This window comes from Peromyscus maniculatus, chromosome 7 (assembly GCF_049852395.1).
Source record: "Peromyscus maniculatus bairdii isolate BWxNUB_F1_BW_parent chromosome 7, HU_Pman_BW_mat_3.1, whole genome shotgun sequence".
Taxonomy (NCBI): Eukaryota; Metazoa; Chordata; class Mammalia; order Rodentia; family Cricetidae; genus Peromyscus; species Peromyscus maniculatus.
Genome location: NC_134858.1, coordinates 7018322 through 7039476, shown reverse-complemented (window position 1 = coordinate 7039476; position 21155 = coordinate 7018322). Strand labels below are relative to the sequence as shown.

At 41.2% G+C, this 21155-nt stretch overlaps 1 protein-coding gene across 1 annotated transcript in view; it reads left to right on the top strand.

The window, feature by feature from the left end:
• The window catches only part of Cntn5 (contactin 5), a 1160177-nt gene that overhangs the window by 832181 nt on the left and 306841 nt on the right, over positions 1-21155 (top strand). Inside the window, exon 8 of the mRNA XM_042280381.2 lies at positions 5143-5346. Within this exon, the coding sequence (XP_042136315.1) occupies positions 5143-5346 (204 nt within the window). The remainder of the gene's footprint in view (positions 1-5142; positions 5347-21155) is intronic.

Below are 21155 nucleotides of genomic sequence, written 5' to 3'. Positions count from 1 at the left end.
TCCTGGCATCCCAATCAGTTTCTTTCATCAATGTCATAATTCTCATAGCCTAGATATTTCACTATGTAGTGTATTCTTATTCCTAGGTATTTCATTTCTGTGGCTCTTTTAAATGAAATTAAAGTCTTTAAGTTGTATTTCAAACAATTCATCATTTCAAAGCTGAATTAATTTATTCTAGTAGGGTTTGGTGTGAAATTTGGAGAGAAGATTTCTGAATAGAAGGTGATATTATCCATACACAAACAGGATTTTACTTCACTTACAAATCAGATGGCTTGGAGCCATGAGTGGAGTTCTAGGACTGTGGGATCTCACAGGAGCAGCAGTTTCTGAAATCTTTGTCTTCTTTTAAGACTCTAGGAAGTCTTTTGGATTTCCCACATTTAGTACAATATTAACTTTAAACTTTTTTATTCATACCTTTATTATGTAGATATATTCCTTCTAGATCTAATTTGTTTGGAGTTTTTATCACAAAGAGGTGTGGGTCTGTAGTCTGTGTGTGTCTGTGCATATGTGTGTATGTGTGTGTGTGTGTGTGTGTGTGTGTGTGAGAGAGAGAGAGAGAGAGAGAGAGAGAGAGAGGGAGGGAGGGAGGGAGGGAGGGAGGGAGGGAGGGAGAGAGAGAGAGAGAGAGAGAGAGAGAGAGAGAGAGAGAGAGAGAGAGAGACTGGATCTGTATGATTGTATGTGTATATGTGTGGAGTGTGTGTGTGTCTGTGTATTTTAATATTATGGAAATCTACTTCAAAGTCTAGAAATTTGAGTATGTCAGCATTAAGGGTAAATATTTGGGTTAGCTAGAGAACAGAATTTGAGATAAGGCACATCCATCAATCACATCAATGATCTGGATGGGTTAAACACCTAGTGAACTAGAGTTACTATTGAGTTCAACATAAAAAGACAAAAAGTCTCCAATAAGAAACCAAAAACCTGGTTTTATAAATCAAATTTATCTTACCACATAGTACTGAATATACAGGAGAGAGATTTAATATTCTTTTTAAAAGACATTTTTGAAAATGAGGAAATCATGGCTTACACTTAGTCTCATTGTATTCTGAAATGAAGCATGATACCAAACTGTTATTATTTGATAAGTTGATACATATTTGGTTTATTTAAAGACCCACCCATAGTTAATATACAACAAAGTAGCATACAAAATAGACTAAAGCCATAGAGGCTATTATGTTTTTTAGTCTCTGTGAATTACTGTATAGTCATCCTTTAAAAGTAACTATATTCTTTTTTATTGTGAAAGTAAAGTTTGAAGAGATTGAATAAATGTTAACAGATAATAAAAAGCCTTAATAGAAAATGTACACAGGATCTTAAATAATGTTTGACTCCATTCAATATTTCTATTTTGGGCGCAGGCAGGAAATCTAACCCAGTTCCAGGGTATCAGCTGTGTTATTGTGCAGTGTTCTCCTTTCTGGCCTTCTTGGCATTATGTGAAAAAGAAAACTTGACTGCAAAAATAAATCAGCATTTTTGAGTCCCCAAATTCCCATTTAGCTTTGAGATATTAAAAGTGCCAATTTTGTATACCAGTCTCTTAGCCTCAAAATATTTAACAAATATTTGACTCAACAAATTTCTATCAGTATAAGAAATAGAGATTTTTTTAAGTGACAGCTTATAATTGCTCAATACTCTCTGTCCCTTAAAATTTCAAATAGTAAGCAAAAATTTGAGAAAACTTCAGTAAAATCCTGTGAAATATATATGATTGAAACATTATGTTTCTTTGGATTGTGTGTGAATAAAAAATGAAACTTGTATTGGGTTATTAGTTAGAGGGACCACATCCTCAGATAAAAGTCCTTCTAGTTAGGGTCTAATTAGGGTGTGTATTTCACTTATACTCCATGCATGGGCTTAATCATTGTAAGTTCACTTGAATAATTTTAATCATTTCTTCTTTTTAGTTGAAAATGGAATTTTTTTCATTCAGTAATTCTGATTATAGAGCTCCTCCCAGATTCGCCCCACTTTATTACCTACCCAAATCTATATCCTTTCTTTTTCTCTCTGATTAAAATACAAGCAGGAATCTAAAAAAATAAATATAAAATAATAATAAGACAAAATAAAAACAAACCAGATTAGGATAAGATAAATAAACAGAAAAAAAGGCAAAAGTAAAAGCACAAGAAACACAAATGCTAAAACACACATTATCACACACAGAAAAAAAATTAAAAACTATAATATATAAGCAAAAGATCTGTAAGGTTTAAAAAAAAAACAGCCCTCCAAAGACACCACTGAATTACCGAGTTTGACATTTACTGATCATCTACTGCTGGGAGGACAGCCTTCCCTCATGTTTGCTTTGTATACTCAATGAGACTTTATTAGAGAAAACCAAATCTTCCTTTGTGAGTGTTATCAGTTGGGTTCTGAGTTAGGGATGGGGGATTGTGTCCATTTCTTTTTCCTTTAAGAACTGGGAATCCATCTGGCTCAGACCTATGTAGGTCCTTTGAATGTTGCCACACTCTGTGTGTTCATGTATGTTTCAGTCCTGTTCTTTCTATAAGGCCTTGTGCCCTTGGTCTTCCTCTATCCTCTCTGGCTCTTACAATATTTCTGCCTCCTCTTCTACAGAGTTCCCTGAGCCATGAGGGGAGGGATTTGATGGAGACATCCCACTTAGGACTGTGTGTTCCAAGGTCTCTTACTCTGTGTATTTTCTAGCTGTGGATCCCAGTATTGGTTCCTATCTACTGCAGGAGGAAGCTTCTCTGATAATGACTAAGCAAGATGATCTACAAGTATAGCAGAATGTATTGGGAGTCCCTTTATTGAAACCTTCCTTTAGCAGGAGAGTAGTATTTGGCTTTTCCCCTAGACCATGTCCTATCTAGTCTCAGGTTCTTGGCCACCAGAGCAATGTCAGGCACAGGTTCCAGCTTATGGAGTGAACTTTATTCCCAATAAGATAGTTGTTGGTTACTCCAACATCTTTTATGATACTGTTGCATTAGCATATCATGCAGGCAGATCACCATTGTAGATCATAGGTTTGTAGCTGCATTGGTACATATTAATCTTTCTCCTCTGGTAGTGTACAGAGTACCTTCTAGTACCAAGAACACTAACCAGTAGGGGTAAAGGCTCTAAGTAAGCACCAGCTTGTCTTCTCCATGTTCAATGACTTATGCAGTTGTTGTCTTCTGCAATAGGGCCTTACTATCAGTTTATGGAGCACAACCAATAGCCTTGATGATAGCCTGGGTTGTTTGGTGTTGGGGGGAGGAGGTGGGGGTTCCTATAGGGCCCCTTTGGACAATAACTCAGTTAGATCCAACCAAATTCCAATCTTGGGAAATTTATTTAGTAATGAGAGATGTCTGATTGAGGTTTTGTCCCTCACAATATTTTTCAAATCTGCTTACCCATCTGGAAATGTTGGCTCAAGGCCAGGTTCCCCATTTTCAAGTAGGTAGAAGAGATGGGAACTGACTTTTAACAATCCATGGTAGGATAAAGAGAGAACACAGGGTGATTGAGAGGAATAAAGAAAAATACAATATAAAGTGAATCTTCCTAACTCTAAAGGTAGATTATAATAACATGTTGTGTATTTTAAAGCCTTAGTTAATTTGCCTTCTCAAACAAGTAACTCTGCAAGAAGGAGAATGTGGGATCTGTTCTTCCAGTTATAACATAGATGAGTTTGAAGCCAACTAAGATTTCAATAGCCCTGTCTTCAAATTTAAAGGCCTTCCTTATTGGGTCTGAATTTTATAACTGACATATCAGTTTAAGGGGTCATAGTTTCACTGTGCTCACATCTCCAAAGAACTTTGTTTTTTATCATTGTGCTATCCAGACAGAGAGATAAATGTATATTCTCTCCTACACTGCTTAGTTACTTAAATCCAAATCCTTAATTTTTGTCTCTTCCTGTTTATCATGATCAATTTTTTTCTTAATTTTTCTATAATATTTTTAATTTAAATTTATGTTTATTTATATGTAAACTATATGTTCGTGTGTGTGTGTGTGTGTGTGTGTGTGTGTGTGTGTGTGTGTGTGTGTGTACATGACAGTAGGTGCCCAGAAGAGGCCAGAGGAGAGTGTCAGATCCCCTGGATCCTGAGTTACAGCAGTTATGAGCCACACGATATGTATCTAGGAACCCACGTGGGTCACTACAAGAGCAGCAAATGCTCTTGCCTGCTGAGAGTCTCTGTCTCAGTGCTCTTCTGCCATGCTCTCAACACAATCAAGAGCCTGTGGCTCCTCACTAGCATCACTGCCACTGCCACTCAAAAGCAATGTCACTTGTAACTACTTACAACCAGCTTCCTGTGGTTGTGATTTTATTCATCCTCTTTGCTCTCGTAGTCATTGATTTGCACCATTTTCCCATTCTTCACTTCGGAGCTGAAGAGACTCTGTAAAATACAGTCCTCAGGTTCTCCTTCAGTCTGACCACTCGCCAGCTCAATGAAGATGCTTTAGTTTTCTTCTTCCTTTTTCTGTCATTTTTCATCCCATTCATTAACCTTTGCTCAGTTGTCCTTATAATCTTGGCTTCTCCTCCATCAGATGGATAGCTCAATGAAATTGGGATATTTTACTTTTCTTTTTGGAATGATGTCTGGTCTAAGGTAAATCCACATCCAATATTTGATGAACAAACCAGTAATTACTAAAGTCTAGTTAGCTCCTAAATCAGGAAGTCCATATGGACCAATAGGATTAAGTACATATCTCCCATATTTTCCTCACTATTTGTTCTGCCTTTTTATACTCTTTCATAGGTTTTAATAACCCATTAACTGTATCAACCCATTAAGTAGATACAGAAGAACAATGAATTATCTCTTCAATTTTCAACTTTCATGTTATCACAATGCTGAATATCAAGCACCTACTTAATACTCTTCAGAACTAAAGGTAAAACGAATAAATGCAGAGCATCTCTGAGAATTATGTGACATCTTTCCACAGCTATAAACCAGAACTATACTTTTAATATAATATATTAAAGTATTTATGAATCAAATATGTGTGGGCTTGGATCCAAAGCATGTTTAGTAAAGCCCTTGTAGTTTGAACTTTGTCTGTAGTTAAGTGATCTGAATTATTCAACAACTGAATTCTGTGTGTTTTCAGAGCTCATCTATAGCTGGGTCTTTAACGAGTTCCCCTCCTTTGTGGCGGAGGACAGCCGGCGGTTCATATCCCAAGAGACAGGCAACCTTTATATTTCTAAAGTGCAAACATCAGATGTTGGCAGCTATATTTGTCTGGTGAAAAACTCCGTGACGAATGCTCGAGTGCTCAGTCCTCCTACACCGCTCACTCTGCGAAATGATGGTGAGTTACCTGGCACAGATTTAAATGATCAACATTGCATACGTAAAAAAGCAACAATGTAATATTACTGGTTTTCTAAGCAATTGACCTCAACACAAGTAAACTAAAAGGCATCTACCTTACTTATAATTTCATCCATTTAATCTGAGTTTATGCATGCCTCAGAATAAAAATGTTGATATGAGTAATAGGGAGATATCTCAGTAGGTAAAATGTTTGCACACTTCAGGACCTGGGTTCAAAATCCAAGTACCTATATATACAGTCAGATACAGCATGCCTACAATTCCAGCATGGGGAAGCAGAAGCAAGAGATCTCTAGAGCATGCTAGCCAACCAAGCCAAACCAGTGAGCTAGATGCAACCAAGACTGCCTCCAAAAATAGGTAGAGAATGATTGAGGAAGATACTTAATGTCAACTTCTGGCTTACACACACACACACACACACACACACACACACACACACACAATGGTGATGATTCATGGATGATAAATACTTATCATAGTGCTACTCAAAAATTAGAATGTGAGCATCTGGAAAGGAGAGCCATGTGGACTCCACAGATCTCTTCTTACTCTGTAGTGTCTGTCTATAGCATATGTGTATTAACTGTATGAATTTTATGGGTTCAGTTTTCACTGCATTTGTAGTTCATCTGCCTTCAAATTGAGTATTAAGCTTTTAATACTTCATTGTACAATTATAAGTGTTATTACTTTTCCAATAATAGGAACAGTTGTAACTTTAACTATTCCGTGCAGTGCAGGCAGGTGTAATGATGCTATAATTATAGGAAGTGCCATCTATCCACAGGATCTTCACATTTAAACACCTCATTTGTATTTATAGACATTTACAGTGAGGCATTGCATTAACACAGTCAAGTCCTCCATTATAGGTGATATATGATATGCAGATTGCTCTGCTGTGCAAAAAAATTACCTATGAAGACATTATTAAGAAGTGAACTTGAGAATGAGAATTCTGATTGATTTTGAAGTATTAAAAAAGTATATTTCAACACTTTTCTAGTTTTTCTATATGCTTTTTCCCTGTGAGACACAGTCATGTGTAGCTGAGGCTAGCTGTAAACTACTGTCCCCTTCCCTCCACCCACCAAGCGTTGGCAGTATGTACACCTACACCTAGCTTTTCAAACTGTTTCTTAAAATATATACTGTTTGTGGTGATTTGAATGATGATGGCCCCCATAGGATCATGTATTTGAATGCTTGGTCACCAGGGAATGAAACTGTTTGGAAAGATTACAAAGCTAAGGAGGTGTGGCCTTGTTAGAATATACATGGCCTTGGTGGAGGAAATACATCACTGAGGGTGGGCTTTGAGGTTTCAAAATCCAAGGACAGGCCCAGGCGTTCTCTCTCTCTCTCTCTCTCTCTCTCTCTCTCTCTCTCTCTCTCTCTCTCTCTTCTCCCCTCCTCTCACTCTCTCTCTCTCTGGGCAATTGCAATCTTAAAGGCCTGCACAGTCACCACAGGTCATGATGGCATCTGGGTCCTTGAGGCTGCTGAGGATCATGTCTGGGTTCGTGGTCCTAGTACAGCTGGGGTCTATGTTGATGTTCATGCCCCCACCCCCCCCGCACCACCAAAGGCCACAAGGATGCCCAGCTTCCTGATTACCACCTGTGACCATGTTGGGGTCCATGAGATGTCCATGTGCAGTTGCCAGAGCCTTGCCGACCTGAGTAGCCTTGAAGATTCCCAGGCTGGGCTGCTGTTGAGGGCCATGTCTGTCTGGCTCCATGGCTCCTCCACAGCAAGGGTCTGCATCAAAGTCGGTTGAATGGCTCAGGTTACCATCAAAGGCAGTATAGATGCTTGGGGTCTAGGCCAACACCTGAGGCCATGTTGGTGCCCAAGGATCATGCTGCTGTCAGGGCCATGAAATGCCACGCTAAGATATGTAAGCATCTAGGCCTGAGCTGTGGAAGGGTCCACATCTGGGTCTATGGCCCTACCGCAGTCAGGGTCTGTGTTAAGGCCTGTGACTCCTGTTGCCATCAGGGGCCATTCCATTCGATTGCTTAGGATCTTTACTGCCACCTGAGACCATATTGGGGTCTGGGGACCACACTGTTACTGGGCCCATGCTGATATGAGACATACATTGCCACTCGGGGCCATAATGACATCCAGCCCCAAGCTGCTGCTGCTGGCCATGTCTGAGTCCATGGTCGTGATGCAGCTGGGGTCTGTGTTGATGTCCATTGCCCATATACTACAGGGGACCATGTGATCCATGTGTTGAAGCATGAGTTGAAGTATAAAGGCCTCTCTGAGCTGGTCCTGCCTCTCACTGGTCCAGGGAAAGCCCCCAACCCAAGAGAGCTGACCCTGTTCCTAGCCAGCCTTGGAATAATGGACTTAGATGTCCCCAGTGCAGGAAAGTTGGCCCTGCCCCTCACCTGAGGAAGTGGTCCCAGCAGCTGGGACTGACCAACTCAGCAGCCACCCAGGTACACACCCGTGGCTTCGAGCTGACACACCTCACCATCTACCTCATCTATGACATGCTAGAATGTGTGAGCAGACTGGTCCTAAAGAGCCATGGCTTCATGGCTGCATGACCCAGGGCAGCAGTGGGATGTCCTGGGCAGCAATGGGATGTCCAGGGCAGCAGTGGGATGATGTCCTGGGCAGCAGTGGGATGATGTCCTGGGCAGCAGTGGGATGATGTCCTGGGCAGCAGTGGGATGATGTCCTGGGCAGCAGTGGGATGATGTCCTGGGCAGCAGTGGGATGATGTCCTGGGCAGCAGTGGGATGATGTCCTGGGCAGCAGTGGGATGATGTCCTGGGCAGCAGTGGGATGATGTCCAGGACAGCAGTGGGATGATGTCCTGGGCAGCAGTGGGATGATGTCCTGGGCAGCATTGGGATGATGTCCTGGGCAGCAGTGGGATGTCCTGGGAGTTTCCATGCGGGCCCAGTGTTGATGGTGCACCTGAGGCCAGAGGCCTGTGGAGCAATCAGTATTAAATGGAATGTCTCCATCGAATCCTCTGAGACTCAGGGAATGCTGTGGAAGATGAGGCAGAAAGACTGTAAGAGCCAGAGGGATTGGAGGACACCAAGAAAACAGTGTCTTCAACATAAACCAGACTGTCATGTTGTCCTTTTTTTTTAAACGGTTGCTGCTTTTTAAGCCATGGCTGTCCGAATCAGCAACTGCACCTCCACTTCCACCAACAGAGGTTAGGCCACAAAAGCCGCAGCCCGAGGAAATGTTGGTCCCTCAAGCATCAACTCTTTCAAAGCTACAAAAGGAAGTTAACTAAATCTCTGTCCCTCTGAAGAACTCAAGATTCACCGGTTGAAGTAGAATTCTGCTCCTCAGAGAGGCTGAATAGCAAGGACAACACTGACACACACAAGAACTCACAGCGACTGTGGCAGTGAACTCAAGACCAGCACAGCTCCAAGCCAAGTCGGATCCCAGAAGCAGGAGGGAGAAGTGTCCATGGGTCCCCACCTTTAACCAGAAGCTATTGGCCCAAGAGATAAATCCATTTTCTCCAATGGAGTGTCACTAAGGATGTCTGAGTTTTAAATTGAGTTCCTTTGTATGGATAAATGTAGATCTCAGAGTGATAAAATCGATCAACACTCATTATTTTCTATCCTGCCTATGCTTGTTGTATGTAGGCTCATGTTGCTTTGGGCAGGCTTTTTATACTCCAACAAATGGAACCATGAAAAGGACGTGATAGCCTTGATCAGCTTCCTGAGCTTGCAACTTCAGGGCAATCCAGAAGGATAAGAGTGTCCACTGCCTGCAGTTGCTCCTAGGAAATGAGAGGGAAATAGAGAAATACAATGATGTACCTTCCAAGGCCACCTTCCCGGGAAGCCGTTAGCATGATCATGTGGAGTTCATCCTCCACAGTCCTGGCTCCTGGGGCCAGCCCTGGCTCTCCTGTAGAAGTCCTGGTCTCTAGAATGCAATATCACCTTTCACTGTTTCACCTAGACCATCACCCTCCTCTTACTGCTGCCCTCTGGGAATGAATTCTGATGTAATACCAACAAGTAAATATCATTTCAAAGTTTGCTTTAGAACAAACCCAAGCTATCACAGTGCATTTTCTACCAGTTTAAGCAAAATTTTACTTGCACTTGAAAGAAAAAACTTCTACCTATTCATGCATCCTTTATTATTTTCAGAAAACTTTTTTCAGAAAAGTGTAAAATTTCAATATTCTTAAAATGACTTTTATAGCTAACTCTATGGTCACAGTAGATTAAATGTAATTTTTATATTCAATCCCCCACAGAGGTGTTTGCCAAGCTTGCAAAAAATAGCAAATATATATATGCTATCTCTGCACCAAAAAGTTTGAATGCCGGCCTCCTGCCTCTGCACTGAGAGGATAGAAACCCCGTGGGAATTTCAGCTGACAGTACTTTATCCATGGATTCACCCAGGATCTTCTTCTATTTTTATTTTCAGTGTATGCATTTAGTATTTGACAACCATGAGGGCAAACATTCAGGGTTATCTACTTTTGAGAAAATGCCTTTCAGTTATCAAATAGTAAAGAACAATCAAATAGTGACAAAGAGCCTTTGAATTAAAATAATTTCTTATAATAATTTGCATCAATTTTTGAATATTCTCTTGCTATTAATTTTGTAATCACCTGATACCTTCTGTCAATTTTAATCACAGTTGTTAACTTAGAGGTTCATTTAGAACTCACTGTGTTTTAGAAACTTAAAAGTTGGTATAGATGCCTCCATTTGTTCACTGGTACAATTGGTTGCCCAGTGAGGTGTGTTGGAGTCACCACTAGTGAGGAGCTTAGATTGAAGTGAGGGTAAAGATCCCACACAACAAATACATAAATATCAAGACAGGGGGTTGTTTAGTATGGGCCCGCCATTCATGTGGCAAAATTTAGTTCCACTTACACAAATTCTTTGTGTGTAGAGAATGGGAAGGGTTTCCAGAATTCATCTACAACACTATTCAACAAATGCATCTTCAACCCCTTCCTTAGTTCCATGTTCCATTTCTTAAATATATATATATATATATAGAGAGAGAGAGAGAGGGAGAGAGAGAGAGAAAGAGAGAGAGAGAGATTATATATACTTCAACTTGGAATTATGGCTTGAGTTCTTTGAAGTTTTCTATTGTATAAGTGAGGAATCTAAGTAGAGTAAGGTAGAAAGGAGAATAGATAAAAGAATCTGAAATTTCATTTTGTTTTATTTTTATTATAATTGTTTGCTATTTTTAAAAGATTTATTTTAATATTATATGTATTGTTGTTATGACTGCATGTATGTCTGTACACCGCATGCATGCAGGGTCCACAGAGGCCAGAAGAGTGTATTAGATCCCATGGAACTTGAGTTAGAGGGTTATTAGCTGCCATGTGGGTGCTGGGAACTGAATCCTGGTTCTCTGCAAAAGCAACAGAGTTAATTTTTCCTGACTTTTCCTTTTTTAAAAAAAATTTTTTTTGATTCTTTGGGAATTTCACATTATGCACCCCAATCCTGGTGCCTCTGCTGCTTCTACCCATCACCCTTGTAGTGTCCCCAAAGGAAAACTAACAAAGAAATAATAAAAATAAGATAAAGATTAAAAAAGAAAACATAATAAAAATAATTAAATAAAAAATAATTTTATTCTCAGTGCCTGATGGAATATCTGAGCCTAATAGTTTCTCCTGAATGCACTTTCTTGTTGGGTTGGTGGAAGAGGAGTATATAGCTACTTTCCTAGTATCCTGTGGTTTCTCTTGTGTGCTTTATTTAATGCAGCAATACTTTTGTGAATGAGTTTGGATAGGGATAATGTGGAGGCCTGTGGTCAGGGTATGGGGTGAAATGGTGAAGCATGTATTAGAAGGAGGGGACGATGGGAATGATTTTGCAGATCTGGACCTCACACAGCCAGCAGACTCTTGTACATGTATGATGAAAACATGAGAGGATCCCAAGCAACACACACAGTTGGGTGAGGAGTAGGAAGGTCAATTTAGAAGGACACGTAGACCACACAGTGAAAGGTGCGAATGTGACCATTTAGAACTTGCTGCCTGCCCGTCAAGAAATACTTCTTGCCGTGCGGTGGTGGCACACGCCTTTAATCCCAGCACTCGGGTGGCAGAGGCAGGCAGATCTCTGTGAGTTCGAGGCCAGCCTGGGCTACCAAGTGAGTTCCAGGAAAGGTGCAGAGCTACACAGAGAAACCCTGTCTCGAAAAACCAAAAAGAAAAAAGAAAAAAAAAAAAAAAGAAAAAGAAATAGAAATACTTCCTATACTTCCTGCTTTAAATGTAGCCTGCCACAAGGCTGAGGATAAGGAAAGCTGAGAAAATGCTGACACTTTCGCTTAAGAGGTTCTTGGCTCATTTTGGGGAAACACTGAGTGCCAGATAGGAGGGCACTGAATAGGAAGGGGTGCGGTGGAGATGGAGACACTGAGTGCTAGATAGGAGGGCACTGAATAGGAAGGGGTGCAGTGGAGATGGAGACACTGAGTGCCAGATAGGGGGGCACTGAATAGGAAAGGGTGCAGTGGAGATGGAGTGTGCTGTCTTTCAAGAAATCTGAACACGGAACAGCAAGGCAGGACACCTGACATGTTCCCCGTGGCGTCACGTGTCTCACACTTTCAGGGCTAAGGGGGGTCTAAAGCCAGATGTTTCACTCACGAATGCAATCCCAGCACTTGAGGGGCTGAGGCCGAGCAGCTGCCGTGAGTACAGGGACAGCTTGTGTCATCTAGTAAGTTCTCTGCCAGCTTATACTAAAGAGACAGAGAAAGAGAGATTCTATCTTTAAAAGGCTTATGTATAGATTCACAATTATTGTAACCATTATAAAAGATTCACAGTGTATAGAAATTTATTTCTTGAATTATAATGATTAGTTTTCATGTAGAAAACCAGGGAAAGGGCCTAAGCTACATATATATTTGGTAAATTTATCTTACTTGTAAGGACTTAATAAGTAATTCTTCAAAGTTTGTGGGACATGTTGAGAGTTAATAAGATGATATATATTGATTTTGAAGATAAAAATTCTTATCTCCATGGACAGAAGTTTAAATTACTTTTAAGACTGCTCAAGAAAAATTGACTTGCTAGAATGACTAATTGCCAAAAATATCTGCACAAATAAACACTCATTCCATTTACAAACTGTCCAGTGACTTCCTGCTATTTTCATTTAATTTGCTTCATATAAGAATGATATAATTTTGAGAGACACAGTAGCAAAATAAATAAAATATTAATAACAGACAAGTGAGAACATAGACTCCTGAGGAGACTAACACAGAACTTCAATATTGCTAGGCTTCCTGGCTGGGACATGTGTACCCAGACAGGACAGTTCTCCTTGGAACTATCTATAAAGGAAGGGTTCCCAGAAAAGAGCAGGGGGAGGAAAATGTTCTAATTTGATAGTTGGGAACAGAAAAAAAAAATTTAAAAAACAGGAGAGAAGAGGAAGTGGGGAGGTGGGGCGGGCCTTTGTCGTCTGTGTAACTCTTCGGAAGTCAGAGACTTCCTATCCGACTGCCCACTACCAAACAAAATTTCTTTCTCATCCTCTCAACCTCCCCTCTTAGGGACACTTGTGCTACATTACATTTCAGATCCTGAATCACGTTGGGAAATGATCGGAACCACACAGGGAAGCACGGACAATGTCCAGGTGCTATTCTGCTGCTCAGAGACAATTCTCAGTCCGCCCCATCTCCAGACAAACACACTGATTTCACATCTCCAGACACACTGATTTCACGTCTCCAGAAACACTGATTTCACATCTCCAGACACACTGATTTCACATCTCCAGACACACTGATTTCACATTGCCTTTGCTCTTCTGTCCCCAGCAGTGAGTTAAAGGAGGTGATTCGTGGATTATGTAATTAGCTAATTCTGTGCATAATCTCCTTGTTGACAAAATGCTTACCCTAAAAGATAAACATGTTGTCCGTGCACATTTTAACCTGAAGACTTTGTTGTTCATTAACAACTGATAATAAATGTTAATCCCTTGTTCTGAAGGATAAATTGAGGCTTGGATAGGTTTAGTCCCAAACCTAAGACAAAGTAGGTAGTAAATCAGACCTGATGAATCCTGCAGACATTGATAAATTTTATAACTCTTTGAAGAAGACTGGAATTTCTTTTAACTTTTATTGATTCTCTGTGGATTTCATATCACGAATTCTGATCGCACTCATCTCCCCATGCCCTCCCATCTGCCTTCTTCTCTTGCAGCCCTCCTCCCCAAGTCAAAACCGAATTTAAAAGAAAAACCAACGCCAAACAAAACAAAGGTACAAAACAAAACAATACACACACATACAAAGAAGATGAATCTTGTCATGGAAGCTGTAGTGTGGCCCATTGGGTCACATGGGTTACTCTTTAGTCCATTCACCTTTACTTACAAGTGTTCCTTGCTATGAGTCATTGGTCTGGCTCGAGGCCTCTGGTTTCTGCTACACCACTGGTAATGGACTGTCCCTGGGGCTCCTCTTGGATATCCTGTTGTCCTGTGTCCTGGAGATCCTGCTGTTTTGGATCTGTAGGTTCATCCACTTCACATGCTCCAACAGTTCATAGATCCTGTGGCTGTTGAGGTGCAACAACTCCTAGCCCTGGTTCTGGACCTGGGTGGTAGTAGGGTTGGTCAACCAGCCAGCTTTCCCTCATTGTCACTACCCAGGGGAGGTCTCCAGCGCTGCCTGGGCTAGCTCACCCAATGCTGCCTACAGCAAGGAGCAGGGCCAGTTCTTCTCTCTGGCCCTCAGATCCAGGTCCCCCATACTCACATCACCAGGACTAGCTCTACTGTTTTTGCCCAGGCAAGGTGCAGGGCTCACTCTCCTGTTTGCTGTAGGGAGAATGTGGGGGGGGGTGGGTGGGAGGGTCAGCTCTCCTGCTCTCCTGCCCTCAGGGCTGGTTCACTTGCCACACCCTCTCCCTGCCCCACCCCATACACCAGGGTCAGCTCTAGTGAGCTATTTATAATGCACATCTATTTATAATGCACATCATTGGGAACAGTTTTGTTCAGTCAGGTTAGATGATGATCACTGATGTTTTATTTTATCTCAGTCACTGTGACTTCAGAGTCATTGTCTCATGGTTATGATATTTGTACAATTGCCTCATTGCCTTTGTGAATGAAATCAGACATGACCATTCCTAGGTATGGCTGAGGAAAGGTTTTTATTGTAGATAAGAGAGAGAGTACAGCCGGGAACATCTGGAAGATTCCAGAGCAAGGAAAGAAAATAGTACACGAAATGTGGCCTGCAGACTGAACCAGGTCATGACAGGACAGAGGAAGAGAAGAGGAGGGGCCAGAGAGGGACCAAAGGAGAGCGAGCGAGGGAGTGGAGAACTTAGAGAGTGTACGGCCAAAATGACGGGTTCATATAGGAATCAGAAGTGGGGTGAAGTTAAGCCCCTGGGCTGGGAGCTTTAGGCTGGGGCAGCTGGTATGAGAACAGCAAAGAGGAGCCACAGGTACTGAGTGAGCCTGAAGTCAGCACGTGCTTTGGCAGGCTGACAGTCACCACAGTTAGCTGTCCCTCTGGGACCTGATCCTTTGAATCATTTTCAAATTTACTTAACTCGGGAATTTGGAGCACCTTTAGACCCCACTCAGAATGCACACTGATTTTCTTCTGTCCCCGAGCCGAGCCACTGCACAGGGAAGCACTTCTTGGGTTCTGTTTGCATAATCTTTCTATGAATAAGTCAGTGATTTTCCACTTTTCCCAGTTTTCATTGTCTTGGTCTGTTCTGCCAACCAATGTGTCTAACTCTCCTCTGAACATCCAGTGAGGTGTTTAAAAATAACCTTAAGATACTCTATGAATCACTTAAAATCATTTCCTACAGTTTCCTCCCTCGGAATTAACTCTCACATTTTGCCTCAGTTAATTTGCCTAAAATTGAGTAATTTATAGGAGTACTTTAAGGACTCCTCTACCCTGCAAGAACACTGGAATTTATATTTTGTGTTAAAATCAATTGTTGGATAGTGAACTCTATAGATGTACTTTCAGAAAACGATCTGTAATATTTAGGAAAGTTTGCTCTCCAAACTACCATAGTGAGATAATTTATATATTAACCACCAAATGAAAAGACCAATTTTCTTTAAAAAATATACTGCAACTCATGTATTAAAATGAGTGTTGTATTCTTTAAAATACACATACATCCTGGGATGCAATTGACTTTGGCTAGTATATTCTATCATTATTCAATTTATTTTAAAACTTGATTTATCTTCCTATTTCAGAGCCTTTGTCCTTTAGTGGTGTAGACAGAAACCAGTGAGATAAAGGAAGGCTAGAGACTGACTAAATCCTTCTGATGCTGGAATTTTCACAACCCTCTTGTTGCTGATCGTCACAAGGAAAGAGCATTGTGTGGGGGAGGAAGTGTGTGCTGCTCTCATGTGTGTGTCTGGGAAGGCGGGAAGTCGGCTTCAGGCTCGGAGCTTCAGAAGATGTCCACCCAGATCTTTGAGTTGAGATCTCTAGACCTCTCACATTGAATTCTGGAAAGCACTCAGCTGGGCCAGCTGCCTGGCAGCCCCAGATGTCTTGCTAACCCTGCTCCACAGTGCTGGGACTACAGTCATGTGCTACCTACCACACAGGCCTTTTATGTAGGTTCTGGGGAGCAAGGGCGGGTCAGTATGGCTTTAAGATGAGCACTTTACATCTTCCCCAACCCCAATAGCATTGTGAGTGTGCAGACACCAACACAGACACACACATCCACATTCCATACACACACATATGCTCACACAAAGAGACACATACTTGTATACACACCTACACATAAATGCACCACAGTTGAATAGCATTGTGAATGTACAGACACCCACATAGACATACACACACACACACACACACACACACACACACACACGCACACGCACACGCACACGCACACGCACACACACACACACACACACACACATACACACTCCCATATACACACATATATGCTAACACACAGAGACACATACTTACTCATATACACATACAAATGCACACAAATTTCATAGACTCTGCAACTCTTTTTCTTACTGTTCTTATCTTACTACACAGTACATTTTTCTGTTTGACTTTACTGGTTAGCTGGAAAAAAGAAAAAGACCTATCTCCTGCAAGGGACAATTAGTGAGAGATCCAGGATAAACACTGTGTCTCAAGGCTCCTGCTTATCCATTCCATCCTCTTTCTTGCCTGAGATCAATATCACACTGAGGTGTCAGACATTTCTATATTTTTCCCTGGGATCAAATTTTTCTTTAGTTTTTGATGTTTTGTGTATATGTGGGGGTGTGTAGATGTGTGTGTATTATAGGTGCAGACATTTGTTGGTAAGATGTACAGGGCAAAGGTTAATATTAAGTGTCTTTCTCTATCACTCTCCACCTCATTTATTTATTGAGACACCATCTCCCACTGAACCTACTTGTTGGACCAGCTGTGTGGTAGAATATTATTTTAAGGTGTGTTGCATTCTTTTATGTTGCATTTACTTAACTCTGTAAAGCTGTGTTACTGTACCTGTCTAAAACACCTGATGGTCTAATAAAGAACCAAATGGCCAATAGCAAGGCAGGAGAAAGGATAGGTGGGGCTCGCAGACAGAGAGAATAAATGAAAAGAGAAATCTGGAAAGAGGAAAAGAGGAAGAAATGGCCCGAGAAGGAGGACATCAGGGGCCAGTCACCCAGCTACACAGTCAGCCATGGAGTAAGAATGCAAGATTACAGAGGTCAGAAATGGAAAAAGCCCAGAGGTAAAGGATAGAAAGGATAATTTGAGTTAAGAAAAGCTGGCTAAAAACAAGCCAAGCTAAAACCGGGCATTTTTTATAATTAAGAATAAGCCTCCATGTATGATTTATTTGGGAGCTGAGTGGCGAGCCCCCAAAAAGAGCAAAAACCAACAACAAGCTGGATAGCAGTGTCTCAATATCCTCCTGTGTCCCTTACCCTGCGCAGTACTGGCATTATAAACATGAAATGGTACTTGGGTCTTCATGCCGTTAAGTTTCAAACCCAGGACAAACAGCTAAAGTGCCTGTTTAATATATCAAAGCAAACCTGACTGCCAGGCTCTCCCAGCATCCCTCAGTCCCTACCTGTTACAGGGTAGGAATTACAGCACACCCTGTCCTCTACCCTGAACTCTCCAGCCCAGGAGCTGGGCTGCCCTCCCCGCAGAGGTTCTTCCTTATACAATCCAGACATTTTCCTTATCCCTACCCTCTTGTACTTTTGGCTTCCTGGCTGCTGCGCCTGGTTCCCCTCAGTCCCCTTTCCCTTCCAATCCCCCTCTCCCTACAGAGCCCACCTCAGCCTGGTCACATGTGTTGTGCCCAGATCGCCACCCCCAGAGAGACCACCGAAGACGAGCATGCCAGAATGCAAAAGCACGGTTTAATTCGGGATATCCAAATACAAGCCTAGGCAGGGACTTTGTCCAACAGATCCAATGCAGTGGAGGCTGGAGGAAGTGCCCACCTCTTGCAAGCTCAGTTTTTAAAGGCAAAAACCACAAGGTTACATCATTTAAGGGTGCTAGTATGGGTACAATTCTGATGGGCTTGCTTCTAGGGGCTTTCTAGAAATCATGGCTTAATCTTACTTCTAAGGGAGTGGTTACCCGCCACCATTTCTCATTGTCTCAGGTGGGGACATTTCTGTGGTCAGTTACCCTGGAAACCAGGGAGAGGACATTCCATAGTCCAGCAGTCATTCCCTCGTGACTACCTCGTGACTGTACTTTTACACTTCCTGGTTTCTGGAATCTGAACTTACTGGTTTTAGTAACTCATAGCCTGTACCTAAAAGGAGAAATCTTAGTCCTTAGTTTTAGGGTGAAATCATTTTGGTTTTATTTCTAAGATGGCTCATTTTGGTCTCATAATATCCACTCTGGACTGTACCAGATGTCCCTGCCTCTGAATATGCTCTCCCACATGTCGACAACTTTCTCCTCTACCATACCTAGGAGCAGTCATGTCTTTTTCTTTCTTTTTATTTCTTTTTTTATTCACATCCTTTGGCAGCAAGCATTTTACCCACTGAACCGCCCCCTCCTTGGTCCACCTGGCATGGGACATGCAGGGCATGCTTACAGAAGACCCTTCTGAAGCCTTCATTAGCACTTCTTCCTGATTTCCTTGGAACACAAGCTACAGTGTCTATTCTTCTAAATTTAGCAAGAAAACATGAATCTATAAAACTCATGAAACAAGGCAAAGTGTAAGAAGTAACCCACATAAGAAAAATGGGGTTATACTGATCTTTGGGAATGGCAGGATTCTTCTTTAGAGAATGTGAGGTTGCCTGCTCCTTGGTGTGTTAATTATCTGTCAGAATATCTGTCAAGGGAATACAAAGTCTAATTTCTTTTATAATTAGTAAGTTCTGCTTAATATCATGACATGCTTTTTCTTCACATGTAGGCTTCCTTGTAAAATGTAATACTTAAAAATTAACTATGAAAGAAAAACGAAGGATATACTGATTCTTAATGATTATTTTCATCACTTGCTGGTTTGATAAGTAATGAACGTTGATATGAAGAGTTATTCTGCAGCCACCACTACAAAGATCACAAACCTACAGTGTGACCTGTGCAGATGTTAACAGGCGCTTACTTCCTGAACAGCAGCCTCCTCACTCAGGAGCCACTGCCTGGGGCTTTCCCATTTTGCTTTCATTCAAATGAAAGGCAGTCTCAAGAAGCCTCGGGTAATCTGAAATTCAGAGTTAAAGAAAGAAAACTAGCAAGGGAAAACATAGTAAGGGTAATTTGGAGATTATAAACTCAGAAATGAGCCCTCAGGCAATCTTAGTGGAACACAGAGTGCCCACAATCCTTTCCTTCCCTATGACATAATACACCACTCAAGCTGAAAGTCCACTGAGTAAACAGTCATTACAGAGAATGAGCATTTTGTTTTTACAAGAGAGATTCTGTCAAGAGAATTAGAGATCGATAATTTTCCCTTTAGTGTGCTGATGTTTAGTTTATCTCATGGTTTTAACTCTTACTGAAACACTGTCTGGGAGAAAAAGAACTTGTTGATATAGGAAGTGTGAAGATGACCAGAGGAGATGCACCAGTGTGGCCCTGTTTAAAGATGTGTGTTGTATGTAGTTAGAGAAAACCTTCACTGGTTGTTATCCCACTGCTGGGTCATTGGAGGCCATGTTTCCAGTTCTCTTTAAACCTGGATATCTTGATTCTTGCAACTGTCTATATTTGATTGAAATTGATGTTAAACTTAGAATAATTATAATTACAAAGAACTTACTATACCTTATCTTTTATTTCATGGTGGAACATTAACTATAGCATACCAGTAAACTTTCAACAAACTTGTGGTCTGGCAGAAAACACAAATGAAATGATGGTCCTGATAAAGCTATATTGCAATGTGAACAAAAGTTAAAATAGCCAGGAATCCTGTGTTCTGGAGACACAGATATAGGGTCTGAACTCTTCTTGGCTATCAGGAAAATTTACACACGAGGGAGGGTGTTTAAAAGAAGAGTGGGAGGAAAACAAAGGCTTGTTGATTGCCCTGAGTTGAACTTCATTCCAGGAGGTAAAAGCATACCTAGAGGCCCCTGGAAGAAAGTGGGTGGGGAAAAAATGGAATATGCAAAAGAAAAAACTCACAATAACAAAAGCCTCCTCCCACTTGTCTGAGGCTAGTTTTGTGTCTGTGAAAGACACTGGAATCCTGGCTCAAGCCTTTAATAATCACCTACATTCTTCAAGAAAAATTTCAACTTCCTTGAGTTAATTTCCTCAGAGACAGAATGAGAATATGCAGAGCTGTTCAGGGGGTTATTGGGGATAGAACTGGTATCCAAAGGATTTATCATGAAACAAAATTCTCACAAGGATCCAGTGCCATTTCCATTATTATGTCACAAAGATTGGTACCTGACCTCAAATGTCATGTAGTCTTGTAATTATCATTGTAGACTTCAATTTACTTCTGTAACCTCAGAAGTCTTAGAAAAAGCTAACTTACAAATAAGAAAAATATGGCTTATAACCTTCAAAAATCATTCAGAAATCCAAATATCAACAATAGAAAGGAATGGAAGAAGTAAGACTCTAGATTATATTTGAATTTGTCATCAAATCGCTTACATTCTTAAACCTTGATTTACTAAGCCCACTTAAGCCAATAAAACCAACATATTTGCCAGGCTGGAGTAGGGCAGCATGGAACTTAAGTAAATAACAGAGAGGTCCAAAAGCTTTTTAGAATTATAAATTCAATATTCAAGACAAAAGTATACAGGCAATAAAGTACTTATAACAGCTACCACCAGGAACATGAGGCACTTCGGAAACCATGTTGGTACCTCCCAGAACCAGGACAATGTGCAAAGGGAGACTCCACCTCCATCTTCCCTCTCTTCGGGTCCCCTTGTTCCATTACCCCATCTTTGTGACCCACTCCCCACCCTGCATGACTCTCTCTGTTGGCAGTGCACTGAGAAAATTCTTCTATGTAAAAGAAACACATGTATGTGTGTGCTTTGCATGTATGGGGGGTGTGCATGTGTGGCCAGAGAATAGCCTCCAGTGTTGATCCTCAAGCTCTGTCCTCCTATTTTTGAAACACAATCCATCATTGAGTTTAATCTTGTCAAAAAGGCTAGGCTGCCTGGCCAACACCAAGAATCTACCTGACGTTGCTTTCTTAGCACTTGGATACAAGCATAGATCACCATGTTA